The sequence below is a fragment of the Zonotrichia albicollis genome, chromosome 5 (assembly GCF_047830755.1).
Source record: "Zonotrichia albicollis isolate bZonAlb1 chromosome 5, bZonAlb1.hap1, whole genome shotgun sequence".
NCBI classification, from domain to species: Eukaryota; Metazoa; Chordata; class Aves; order Passeriformes; family Passerellidae; genus Zonotrichia; species Zonotrichia albicollis.
In genome coordinates this window covers 33,691,563-33,704,257 of record NC_133823.1, presented here as the reverse complement: position 1 = coordinate 33,704,257, position 12,695 = coordinate 33,691,563, and the positions used below count along the sequence as shown (strand labels likewise).

General features: G+C 44.0%; 2 protein-coding genes across 2 annotated transcripts; one reads left to right on the top strand and one right to left on the bottom strand.

The window, feature by feature from the left end:
- Window positions 1–535: 535 nt before the first annotated feature.
- Window positions 536–3,606, top strand: SCRG1 (stimulator of chondrogenesis 1). The gene is made up of 2 exons (XM_005483807.4): window positions 536–774; window positions 2,280–3,606. Exons 1-2 carry the CDS (start codon window positions 536–538, stop codon window positions 2,329–2,331), a joined length of 291 nt encoding a protein of 96 aa, XP_005483864.1. The 3' UTR covers window positions 2,332–3,606.
- Window positions 3,607–5,516: 1,910 nt separating this feature from the next.
- SAP30 (Sin3A associated protein 30) lies at window positions 5,517–12,691 on the bottom strand. Its single transcript, XM_005483805.4, has 4 exons — window positions 12,103–12,691; window positions 10,750–10,872; window positions 8,035–8,133; window positions 5,517–6,000 (listed from the first exon to the last, which is right to left on the bottom strand). Exons 1-4 carry the CDS (start codon window positions 12,409–12,411, stop codon window positions 5,878–5,880), a joined length of 654 nt encoding a protein of 217 aa, XP_005483862.1. The 5' UTR covers window positions 12,412–12,691; the 3' UTR covers window positions 5,517–5,877.
- Between the last annotated feature and the right edge of the window lie 4 nt (window positions 12,692–12,695).

The following is a 12,695-nucleotide window of genomic DNA, read 5'->3' as shown; positions in this document are numbered from 1 at the left end:
CTGCAGACACTGCTTAACGCCTCAGCTTCTCACACAGCCCATGACACAGGATTCAATCAGCAAACACTTTTTCCACAACTCTGATGGGGAAGGATGCTATTTATTTTATGTGAGCGACTCTTGTTTTGACAGGCAAAGTGGCCAGGGAGGCAAGGACACACACCCAGACATTTCCCCCTGGTTTGGAAGCAATCGATACAATCACTTACATTGCCAAAAAAACACGGCCAGCTCAAAGCAATTTTCTCAAGGTGAGAGGCCAAAGAAACAACAAAATTGCCAGCATCAGAAGCCTCAATTGGCAATGAAAGGATTCCCGAGGTTGTACAGAAAGTAATGAATATCAATTCTGCTGCAATATTATTTACCTCCTAGGAGAGAACACTCTCCAGCATTCAGGCTCAAATGACGGAAACTTCACAGGAAAGAGAAACGCGAGGCAGGAAGCAAATGAGGGAAAGAGCCCTGTTCAGCAGCAATAGCGTGTCACATACCTGTTTCTCTGCAGCACCCTGCTGTGGGAAGCCTGGCCAACATGAAGATGCTCTGGGTGCTGCTGCTGGCGCTGAGCTCGGTGCCGGGTGCCCCCGCGGTGCCTGCCCAGCGCCACGCGTGCCACAAGCGGCCCCTCCGGGAGCACAGCTGCCACAGCGTCCCCGCGGGCACCGACAGCCTCCGGCACGTCCACGATGCTCTGCCACACCACTTCTGGGAAGGGAAGGGCTGCCAGGTCATCTGCTACTGCAACCTGAATGAACTGCTCTGCTGCCCCAAGTAAGATCACGCTCATTTCATGTCAACTCACATAGTCCTTCACAACTGCGCATTATATTTCCATCATTTTTATTTCCATCAGTTTCCATACACAGAATAGGCTATCATTTTAAAGCAATTCCTCACTTCAAATTGTTTGAAATGATATCAAGATATAGCCAATTTTCGGTTACTGTCAGTTTTGAGGATTTGTTTTTCAGGGGCTCACCTAGGACTTGCTTAATATATTTTGTAAACCTCCCTGTCCTATTAACAGGGACCTCAGCATTTGAATCACCCAACTTTTGACTCCTCTGTTTGATCCAAACTAAGAATAACTACCTCAATTCTTATTCTGAGCATTTTACAATTAAGAAGTTTTCAGGACCACAAAAAAACTATGTTTCTATGGAAGAGAACTGTATTGCTATTCTAAACTGCATGCATATATGGCAGTTGAACAAGTAGTTATGTAAAAATGGCTGTTAAAGCAGAAAAAACAAAAGAGGGGCACAGGGGTTCACATATACTTGTATAAGGCAAAGCAAAGACTGAGCCCAAGAACACCAACACCTCCCTGGCCTCCTTGCACTGCTGACAAAGTTGAACAGTGAAGTTCTCACTGAACTTTAGTTTTTGTTGTTGTTATATAGAAAGAACATATCTGAGTTAAAGAAACACCATCAGCCCATACTGGTTTTAGGTAATAAAATGTATTAAGAGGTATTATTTCATTCATCTCTTCAGCAACATCTTTTCTTCAGTAAAATTGGATTAGAAATATCAACAGTTCAAAACTTACTAACACTTCAGAGGCACCAAATTGTGATGGCATTATATAGGCAAGCAAAAGTTATTTTTTTATATATGTTCCTCTTATTACTCATTTCTCAAGTCCCCTAAAATCCACTAAAGGCAACTTTTCAGCACTCCTGTAGGGGACTCAAATTGAATCCAACGGGAAAGACTTCTAAAGCTAAAAACTTCAAACTGAGAGCAGGGTTTAACTAAGATTTTCATCTTTCAGTTTCCTGAATCACATTTTGGGTCTCTAACTTCAACCCTTGAGCAGCATAGTAAAGCCTCTTCCTTTGATAAAAATATGGAAGAAAATACTCCTTCCATCACCCTGAGGTACACAGGACCTGCTTTGCATCTGTGCTTTCAGGACAAACTGTACTAAAACAGTATGTGTGCACATGTCAAAGTCCTTTATTTTGATAATATAACCTATTTGGTAAGTTTATTTCCTCAAAGTTAAAATACCAGGGTGGAGCTCTGCCACCCATTCAGCCAATGAAGGTTTGGCCATTGCCCCCACAGCAGGCTGGCAGAGGTAGAAATGCAGGATCTTCATCCAGACCTGCAGTTGCATTTGCATTGCTGGAAGGACATCCCACAAACACAGTAATCCCACATACATCATGATACATGCTAAAAAATATCCACAGTGGGAAATGCATGTCATATTAAAGCTCTAATAAACCAGTGATCTAATTGTTTAAATACGTGTTCCTGTCTTTCAGGGATATTTTCTTTGGACCAAAGATATCTTTTGTGATCCCCTGCAACAGTTAATGATTCGAGTCTGCAAGTGAAGATAACAGACATCATTCTACAATCATGTAATAATGTTTTCAAGGGTAAAACAAAACTACACCAACAAAAAAACTTCCTTTCTAATCACAAGCCATTGCCTCATTTTATACTGTAAAAAGAATTTCCTTTATATACCTTTATAGAGTATCAAATACCTAAGAAGTTTTCTTTTCAAATCTGGTAGCTGACCTAATTGCCATAAAGCCATTTCCGTGGTTTAACAGACTGTACAAGCTTTTAATGTATCCTAATATTGCATACCCCAGCAAAAAACGTAACTCTTCTTACTCAGCACAATATCCTTAGTTAGTCTGGACAAAGAAACTTCAAGCCTAAGCCTTCATGTTGTTAGGAATATGACTCTCAGAGCAACTTATGGCAGTGCAGCTTCCTATTCCATTACTGTCATCACACTTTTAATGCCACTTTAAGCTGAAGCCACTCAATCCCTGGCACTTCTGAAGAAAAGCTCCCATGTTCTGTTTAGGCATCTTAAAATACATGCACATACAAAAGCTCTGTATTTCCATATTTGAAAGTATTTCAGTGGAATTAAAAATAAAAGAGTAAAAATTGACATCAACAGTACTAAAGCACACTTGGGTCTTGTGTCTACCTGGTCACCTGCCTTTACTGTGCAATCTCTAAACCCTTAAATTGCTTAATCTTAGCAGTGAACATTTAAAAATATTAGACCAATAGATTTTTTTTTATTCAAGCTCTGTTTGAAATATAGTACTCCAAAGTAAGTTAAAATGCTGGCGCTTTTAGGCTAGCCCTGTAAGGCAATAGCTACAGAAAACAGAGAGATAATCATCTTAATATTTAAGAGGTATTGTGATCTATGAGATAGATACAGAGAGATAAATTTTGACCATTATATGGCAATCTGTATTGGCATGTATTGAGAGGTGACCACATAATTTTACGCAGTCACCTGAGCAAGCCAGACTTACAGGCAGCAAGCCTGACTCGCTGCTTTACACAAATAAACTCTTTAGCTATCAAGCCAGTCCCATGGAAAGTGTGCAGCACTGAAGGAACTGTGCAGTCATCTACCCAAAAAATGCACTTGCACTGCTCACCCAATACCCTTACACCTTGGCCCAAACTGCTATCACCAGCTTACCATGCTTCCTTTGTGTGTCAGTATAAAATATCACCATGACTGTTCTTCTTGTTAGTGAACAAGGGTTGGATACTGGGGAAGGGGGTGATTATACACAGCCAATAATAAAGTAAATCTGTGTGTACTATTTTTGCCCTATTGTCTTTTTAACAGTTTGTCACCAGGCTTTTTAAGCCTCATTTGTGTAATTATTCAAGCAGAATAATTTGGGCTTCCTACCAAATAATCAATTGATAGTAAAATAAGCCCCATAACTCTGGCAACCCAGTGAAAATACCCAAAGTCAGTGCTCTGCAAAAAAAACAACCACCTATGGTATGTGCTCTTGTGCAAAGTCCTCTACAAGCTTCTAGGGTAGGTAAACTTCTGTTGTTTGTGCCATCTAGTTTCTACAAGAATCACGTTGTATATGCCTGGCATTCACAGCTTGGCAAACAGCTGTAGCAAAAAAAAGTTAAGGCAGATACAAGGCTGGGTACTAAAGTTGGTGGCTTTCAGTTAAAATTTCTTCCAAAACTCCTGGAAAATCCACAATCCACAACTTTGCCACTTTCCACATGCAGCAAGATAGGGTCACTTAAGTTACTACTTTAAAACTGACAAATAGAAACTTGCTTTTGTTTCTTTCCCTACTCTCCTTCCCTCACACAACTTCATCTACAGGTCCTGCCAGGCCTAGGTGAGAACATTCAACCCTGTCATGCACTCAGAACAAAACTCTTTATCTTTTGGATGTCCTATCCATGACTAGGTTCCCTGGCTTTTTATGCAATTTGCACTTTGAAGGTAAGAAGCTTGAATGTGTTCAAAGGACATTTAGCAAACAAATTGACAGTCCCTATAGTGAAATGGCCATGAAAACATACCTTCAAAGAAGCAGCAATTCTAGCTCTCACTAGCTAGATATCACTGTCCTGAACTTAGGCCAGCACTGCAGAACTGTATTGTGGAAATAGATAAAGCAGTACAAGTGAAAGAAATCATAGCATTGGGAAAGCAGCCAGTCTGAGGTTAGGGTTTATCATCATTCAGTTCTGTGCAAGCCTCACAGGTCAAAAAAAGCAAAGTGAAGCATCTTAGTTGTAGTGATGCCCACAGAGTAGTAATTTTCAAAAATACTCAAAAGATTAACATCAAGCAGATTAGATCACAGACATACTGCTTTCTTATTTTTCCCAAATTAAGGAAAAGCTTATAAACATCTGATAAGGTTGGGAGTTGCAATGAATGCTAACTGGACCAGCTGAAACCATGTCCTCCTCAGCTTTAAGATGAAAACTATTTTCCCTCAGCTGTTTATTCATCCTACATGCACAGCTTTGAGCAGAAAGAAATAATTTTCCATACACCACACATTTAGATTGACACAATAGTTGCAATACAAGAAGTCATTCATAATACCATCTTCAACATCAGAGTTTTCTAAGACAATCAATTAAAAGCCTAAGTATTGCTGGATATTATTCTCCATAAGCTACCATGAGTTCTGGGTTTATTGAGAGGGGGTTATTCCTTTTAGACAGGCCTGAGCTAATCCATGCAATGGAAAAGAAGCAGTGTGCCTGTTAGAAAAGGCAGTATTGACCCCACACAGGCTCAACTCTCATTCTCCAATTAAGTTCTTAGCAGCAGTCCATGCAGACAAATGGAGAAGTCAGCAGGTAAAGGATTTCTGACTGAGTCAAAGGATTTCTCAGCACAGCAAGCTGCAGCAGTCTCTTCATCTGTACTTACAGCTTTGAAATTCAAGAGCTGCATTTTTTCCATTTTAATATAGGAGCAGGAAGGCCTCAGTGCTTGGAAGCACGTATCTCAGCAATGACACAATGAATAAACAAATCAGAAAATCCTCCAATACTTGTTTCCAAAGGGGGAAAAAATTGTTACTCAGCCATTTCTGCCCAGCTAAGAACAGAACTGGCACTTAAAACCTTTTACCTTAGGAAAAAGAACCTATTGCCAAGTCTGCTACAGTTTTTTTTTTAAAGGCATTGCATCATAAGCACTTGAGGCACACTTACAAATATATCCTTGGCACGTTTCAATTGAAAATATTTTAATATTATTACATAGTTCATTAAAGCTTAACTATTAGGTACAAGTATCATAGAATCACACAATATGCTGAGCTGGATGGGACCTGTCAGGATCGAGTCCAACTCATTAAAATTACAGACACACCCATTTGAGCAACAATATCAATGATATTTATTTAAAATACTTTTGCTGAGGAAATTTGTTTCATAAGAGATGGTTTTCAAACAAATCAGCAAGGTTATGAAAAATAAACCAGACAAACTCTCTCAGGAGAAAAAGTTACAAAGAAAGCTTTTGCATATCAACAAAACCTCAGTCTTTTCATTTGCAGCCTGAGTCTCAGTCCCAACCTTTTCTGCCTAATGAATCCCACTATCCATCTTTAGATCTGGTTTGTTCTTGTCATTCTTCACTGAGTAGATGAAGTATGTTAAGGTGTCCTTTTCATTCACTGGAATTGTCCTAAAGTGGCAGCCAATTATCTATAAAGGAAGAATGCAAGGAAATGAAATAATCACTCTTACATGCAAAAACTGAAGATTCATATTTAAATGTACTACATTCAAGTTTAGAAGACTGATTAAGAAGTTTACAAAAAAGGAAATTCTGCCTCTCTTCAGAAGTCTTCAGTAGTCATAAAAAGGTAAACAGGAACTATTTTACTGATAACTGTGAACTAAATGTAGGAGATTGTACCCCTAATTTCCAAAGTAAAAAGCTGAGAATTTTTTCAGGGAAGAAAAACCCTCAAAGCTATCAGAACAATCAAGGGACTACCATTACATTTGTTTAGTTAGAGCTTGAATATAACAGGTAATCACTACGGAATATCAACAGTGACAGTACAATTATGAGAGGCTACTGCTCTCCACTCAACTTGGGAGGTGGTGTCTGCATCAAATCACATACAGAAACATTTAACACAACACAAGAATTACCAGAAATTTATAACTGAACATTCAGCTCTTCAAAACAAAGCTATTAATGAAAATTCACCATGCTGTAACCATTGAAATACAACAATCTGTAAGCAGTTCTTGAATCACTTGTCATTTCATCAGTCTTTCCCTTCATCAAAATAAACAACAGCTTTAAAAGAAAGTTGCAAAATATTGTAACTGAATCTGTTCTCTGGCTCTTTGCCAGACTGGTAGATTAAAAGGATGACATGAAAAACATGGGACTGCTCACTTAAGCACCACAGGATATGTGTGGGATAAATGGATAAATGTTCAGCCTAACTAAAAAATGAAGAAACTTTCTAAACTCTACCCCAAAAGCATTCACAGAGAAGCAGTTTGACACAGTAATTTGAAGTGAACTTTCAGTAACAGCTAGAGCAGCGTCCATGGTATGTTGGGACAGATTACAAGGAATCAAATGTACTGTGTATTAAGGAAGCTCTGTGGCTATGGCTCACAAATACCTGCAGGTCAGTCAAATCAAGCACGTGGCAAGCTTTGCCCATGCACACCATGCAGCACTGGAATAACAAGTGCAAGTATCCTATGAGAGGTATCTAAAGCAGACCCTGCGAAACACTAGTTGTGCAGAACAATAACCGCCTGTGATTTTTCAATTCACAGTCCTTCTAACTCAAGAGCTAACCTAGATATAAGAAAATGGAAGACTGATTTTGCATTCTCACAATAAGTGGGAGCAGGGCTATTCCTTTACAGTTCAGCCTTAAGATCACCCACAACTTTAACAGCCTTGTTTTTAATCCACACAGATTAAGGAGAGATGAAAACAGTGTCTGCACTTACATACAGCTGAATGTATCACTGCACAAAAGTGAAAAATCAGTAGCTATACCTTCCTGTTAAGATCACCAGCTCTTCCACTTATTTACATCAATATGCTGTGACTGCACCTTTGCAGCACTAAAGAATTCCTTTAAAATAGCACTCATGCCGAGCAAAGAAGCTAACATACAGCTGTACTGACATGCAGCTTCAGCACTTTTGGAAACAGTAAATTCCATGTAATTCCAGTTTTCTGACAGCAGATTCCAGTGGTTTTAACAGAATTAATTATCATAGAAGCATGTTTTTTCAGGCTTCTGTACTTTACACATACAGACACCTACACTGGCAGTAACTAGCTTTTTAAAGCAAAGTCTGAACCTCACCAGAACTTCACTGACAGCTCTCAGTTTCTAGTTCTTTCCAGCAGGACATTTAAGGTGAAGCTGTGATTGATGCACAGACAGAATAAATCTGTGATTCTATGACATTCAGGGGCATGAAGACCATCTTACTGCTCCAGCTCAACACTGTGTTTACAAGCAGCATTCACTCCTTTTGGAAGTTGAGAGTCCCTCCTCTGGAAAGAGCTTTAGCTTTTGATTTACTTGGCTCGGGAGCTGTGGCCAATGAAGGAAGCTAGATAAGCAGCTCTCTTTTGTTCTCCTAAAATCCAGATTATATAGGCACTTTATGCAAGGATCACAGCACATAGAAAACCACATGCCACAGCAAGTTGCATTCTCTATTATGGGAAACACTCATACATACTTCAACAAGCTGTGCTTTGTTAAGTCCCGGTCTGGTCTGTAGCTTGAAGTGTCTTTTGTACCTTCGAAGTGTGTTTACTTGTAACTGATATAAATCAACCTAGAAGAAAAGAGGGGGAAGGGGAAGAAAACAGTCTAATATAACTGAAAAAAAATTCAGTCATTAACAGTTCGTCTCGCAAAAGCATTTTGGAAAATCACAGATACACAAGTGTAAACAGTCAGCTCAGCAGATGTCATTTTGACAAAAAACAAACCTTCCAGCAGAAAGGAAAATAGCCCAGCTCAGTTTAAGAGTGTTTTGTTGTTACTGAGCATGCCTCTACCTCCCTTTAGCTGTGGACATTATTTTGAACTCACTATTGTACTCGCACCCATTCTGGATTTTTTGTTTGCTTCCCAGTTCCAGCACAATAACACAAGCCCAATAGCAACTTTTATATAACATCTATAAAGATGCTGATCCAAAGGAGGATCAGCATCCATACTTTATATTCAGCCATTATATCATTACCCTATACCGTAATTTATGCCATTAAATCTTATGTAGATTTCATACAAGACACCATGCACCATGAAAGATATCTGCACCATGAAAGAGCACATATTAGAATCAGGACAGAATACAGAAGGCACAGGCATTCTTGGCTTGAGGTGAGGAAAGAAAACAACTGCTCTTGCTCTCTAAATGTATCCCTGCTACACAAGCAATAAATATGCGGGAGTTATGTGCATGGGCATAAACGTCCAAAATTCTTTCTCAATGTCATTCAACAGTTGAGAGAATTACACAAAGTCCTCTCAGGGATACAAATACACAGCCTTAATCCAGTACTCTGTCAGTTTTGAATCCTGTGTACTCTGATCAGTCACTTCTCCCAGCAACAGCTTACCCTTCCCATCCTCCCTGACAACCTAAGAGAGCTTAATCAGATGACTGAGTGGGAGAGCAGGCTGAGTGAGAAATTCTATTAGGTCAGTTGCAATTACAGAAGTATTCTCCAAACTCACTGCATTAAAGATTGATGAAGGCATTCACCTTTGCTTTAAATTCATTTAACAGCCTCACTGCAGAACACTTAGAACAGCGGTGCTACTGCACACTTGGCAACCTGGCCAGGCCTGAAGTGAGGTCACCTTGCAAGATAAAGGATGGTATCCCTTGGTGTTTCTAAAGTTTACATGGCATTAAATTACCCTTCCCAAGCCACAGTGGGGAAGCCACCCTTGCAGCAGCTTTTCATCAAACCCCAGAAGCTACCAGTACTGCAGGAGTTTCTTTTTCCTCCTGTAGGAATCGTTTCCGACCAGTAAAGATGGTCATGGCAGAGATGGAGCAGGAGAGCCTTACAACTCTTCAGAAGAATGACACTTTTTTCCTTAGCAAACTGGGTAATAATTGAAAATAAAGGTGGTCAAGGGCAAACAAGTATCTAAGGCATACAGGAATTACAAGGAATGAACATATTGCCCTTGTCCAAACAGCCAGCTGACACTCCTCAAAAACAGTTCCCAGTTTTCTTTTTTGTAAGACTACTGTTAAGGGAAAAAAAAGCTTGTTTTCTTGTTCTGGAGATATCCATCAGTTGTGACATGTTTTATAACCCTGGCATAAGAAAACAAAACAGGCTTCCAGGAGAGCTGCAATTACACAGTGTCAGAGAGCTACCTGAAGTCACTCACAGCACTAGCTTTAGACAGAACTTTCCAAGAAACAATCCCAGATATTTAACAGACAGACAACACCACCCAGCATCAAACTACTTGCAATCTCCCAAAATCCTCTTAGCCAGAGCCTCCAGACAGGAGCCTCGTGCCTAAAGGCACAGATTGCTGCACAAAGTTTCCTGCTTGCTTGCTGTTATCTGCAGATGCTGACCCTAAGGATGCCATTAAATTAACACTTACAGAGCAATTTCTGAAGAATGTTTAAACAATCCCCCTCAGAAGGGACCACGTAGGCATAACAGCCTCTGCTCAAAATTAACACACTGTGGAGCACCTGCTAAGCAACGTTGTAGCAAAAATAACCCAGAGCATGTGTAAGAAAAAGAGAGCCTTATGTTAAAGACGGACCCATTATACCATGAAAAAAGTTGGAAGCTTTAGTTCCCTTATTTTAATGGGTCAGATTTCACTGATGTGCAGTGGAGAAAACAGGTTGAAAAGACACGGTGTTTCTCTACTCCACTCCTTTACAGCAGGGCTCCCCAAATGGCTCTTCCCCCCACAGCGGGGCAGAAACAAAGCTGCCATCATTAAACTCTCATCTTTAAAGTGACTAGGGCAATGGAGTAATTGCCAAGAACCATCTGCAATACATTTAGCACAAAAGGGACAGGACAGAGAAGCATTTATATCCCAAGCATTATGTGCAATTCCCTTCAGGTTGTGAGCGCCTGCAAAACATAAGAGCTCCACGGTATGTGGCAAAGCGCTAAGGAGGAGGAAGCTGAAAACAGTAGATTTCTGAGAGAACCATCAGACACTTAAAAATAGAGACTCTTGTTCATTGTACTCTGCACCATTTAATCACAAAACATTCCACAAAACTCAGTTAAATTCTATTGTATTAAAAACAATGCAAATCAAAGATCTTCCCTTTCCCATATGTAAGATAAGCTGTAAAAGTGGGAGAGTGGTGTTGGTGCAGACTCGGTGTCATTAAGAAGCTTAACACAGTAACTCGAAAAACCCCAAACAACTGTTTAGCTACCTCTGGAGTGTCGATGTCTTGCACTGGTGAATCACCATCATCATCGCTGCCTTTCCTCTTTCTTCTATTTCTCACACTCTGAATTAAATTTTTGTGGAAGTCACAAATGTACAGATGTCTTGCCTAGAAGAATAAAACGGCATCTTTCAATTAAACCCACCGAGTGTATCTCCCAGACTAGAGTGCACGAAGACAGACAACCCTGAAGCACTCACAGCCACATTAACTGGGTTGAGGAAGATTTTTTACTGGCTTCTTCTAAAGGGAGAGCGTGCTGCACTGCTGCAAAGGGCCGATGCAGCAGTGCCAGGCTGTGGAGCCACGCAGCACAGCCAGCCCTCCTTCCCTCCCTCCGGCCGCGCATCGCACCGCGGGGCCGGGCAGCACGCAAACAAAAAACAAGCGCTCCGCTTTCTCTGCAGGGCTGAGAGAGGCTCTCATTTCCCCAGCTATATCCTCCCCTCCTTGTTTTACTTCCGCTACCCGGCGTGGTCACGCAACACACTTATTTTTACTTTCTTTCTTTTTAACAAGTTTCCCTTTCGTGTGGATCTGCACGCTTTGGGAGATCTGGGCCCGTAGCAGCCCGGAATCTCCAGGTCCGCGTGTTTTGAGTGCAGAAGAGAGCACGGGGCAGCGTTGGGGACGGGCTGCACAGCGGGGCCGGGGTCTCTGGGGCACACACAGTCCCGCCGGCCGCCCCACGCTGCAGCCCGCCTTGCCCTCCCCTCCCGCGGCACCCGGCGAGGGCGGGCGCTGCCCCGGCTCCCGGGCAACCCGGCCCGCAGGAAGGCGGCCGGCCCCCGCCCTGCCGAGCCGTGCCGAGCCGAGCCGCGCAGCGCGGGGCCCGATGGCTGCCGAGCGGAAGATGGAGCGGCACGGCAGGAGACGTGCGGCGCTGCAACACGAGGCGGGGCGGCGAGCGCGGCCCTCGCCAGCAACACAGACAAACTAGCGCGCCGGAGCCATGCAGGCTGCGCTCCGCTCCGGCCGGCAGCGGCGCTTCCCGGCCACGCTCAGCCCTCTGCGGCTACAGCGGGGCACACGCAGTCGGTGCCCGGGCTCCTGGGGCTAGAGGGGACCCCAAGGGCAGGCAGGAAAGGCGGGCGCTGTCCCCCGCCCGGAGGGACTTTCAGCCAGCGCTCTTACCGCCCCAGCCAAACTCGGCTGTGCTACGGAAAAGAGCTGGGAAGGGGGAACGAACACTTCCCCGCCGCCAAACACCCCTCCTTCCCCACTAAACTTGATTAAAAGTCCCCCGGCCAACTAAGACACAGACGCAGCGACCTACCAGCCGCTTTTGTCCGCCCGCCCCGCCGGCTGCCCTGGCGCGTCCTCCCCTCGGGGACTTACGCTCTTATCCAGCTCGATCTTCACCTTCTTCTGCGAAATGCTCTTCTGGATGCGCTTGCTGAAGCTGGCGTTGCCGGCGGCGCGGCCGCATCGCTCCCCCTCCTCCCGCAGGCAGCACAGCTGCCCGGCCCCGGGGCCGCCCGCGCACCCGCCGCCCGCCGAGCCCGCGGCGGCGACGGCGGCCGGACCCAGCCCCGGCGGCGCTGGCGGCGGCGGCACCTCCACGGCGGAGCCCGCACTGCCCACCACCGGCGCGGCGGCGGGGTCTGCCCCACGCTGGGTCACCTCCTCGGGGGCGAAGCCGTTCATACCCGGCGCCACCGCCGCGGCCGGCAGGATCCCGCCCCGCACCAAACTTCCCCGGCGATGCGCCGCGGCCCGGCGGGGGGCTCCCCGCTCCCTGCCTGCCTCGCTTCAGCGGCAGCACCGGAGCGCAAGCCTGCCCTGGAGGGCGGTCAGCCCACGCGTCGTGGAAAGGACTCTCCCCGCCAGCAGCGGCCGGCCGAGCCCCGCGACTACCGGAGCGGCAGCGGCAGAGCCCCGCGGGCCGCCCCACTTCCTCCTTCCCCCCCTGTCATGTGGAGACTCTTCAG

Excerpts from the sequence above, each read along its gene's own strand:
- SCRG1 (XM_005483807.4), top strand. The coding sequence starts at position 536 with ATGAAGATGCTCTGGGTGCTGCTGCTGGCGCTGAGCTCGGTGCCGGGT. Across the intron at positions 775-2,279 it reads GAACTGCTCTGCTGCCCCAA|GGATATTTTCTTTGGACCAA; the intron begins GTAAGATCACGC and ends CCTGTCTTTCAG.
- SAP30 (XM_005483805.4), bottom strand. The coding sequence starts at position 12,411 with ATGAACGGCTTCGCCCCCGAGGAGGTGACCCAGCGTGGGGCAGACCCC. Across the intron at positions 10,873-12,102 it reads AGATCGAGCTGGATAAGAGC|GCAAGACATCTGTACATTTG; the intron begins GTAAGTCCCCGA and ends TTATTCTTCTAG. Across the intron at positions 8,134-10,749 it reads AAGACATCGACACTCCAGAG|GTTGATTTATATCAGTTACA; the intron begins GTAGCTAAACAG and ends CTTTTCTTCTAG.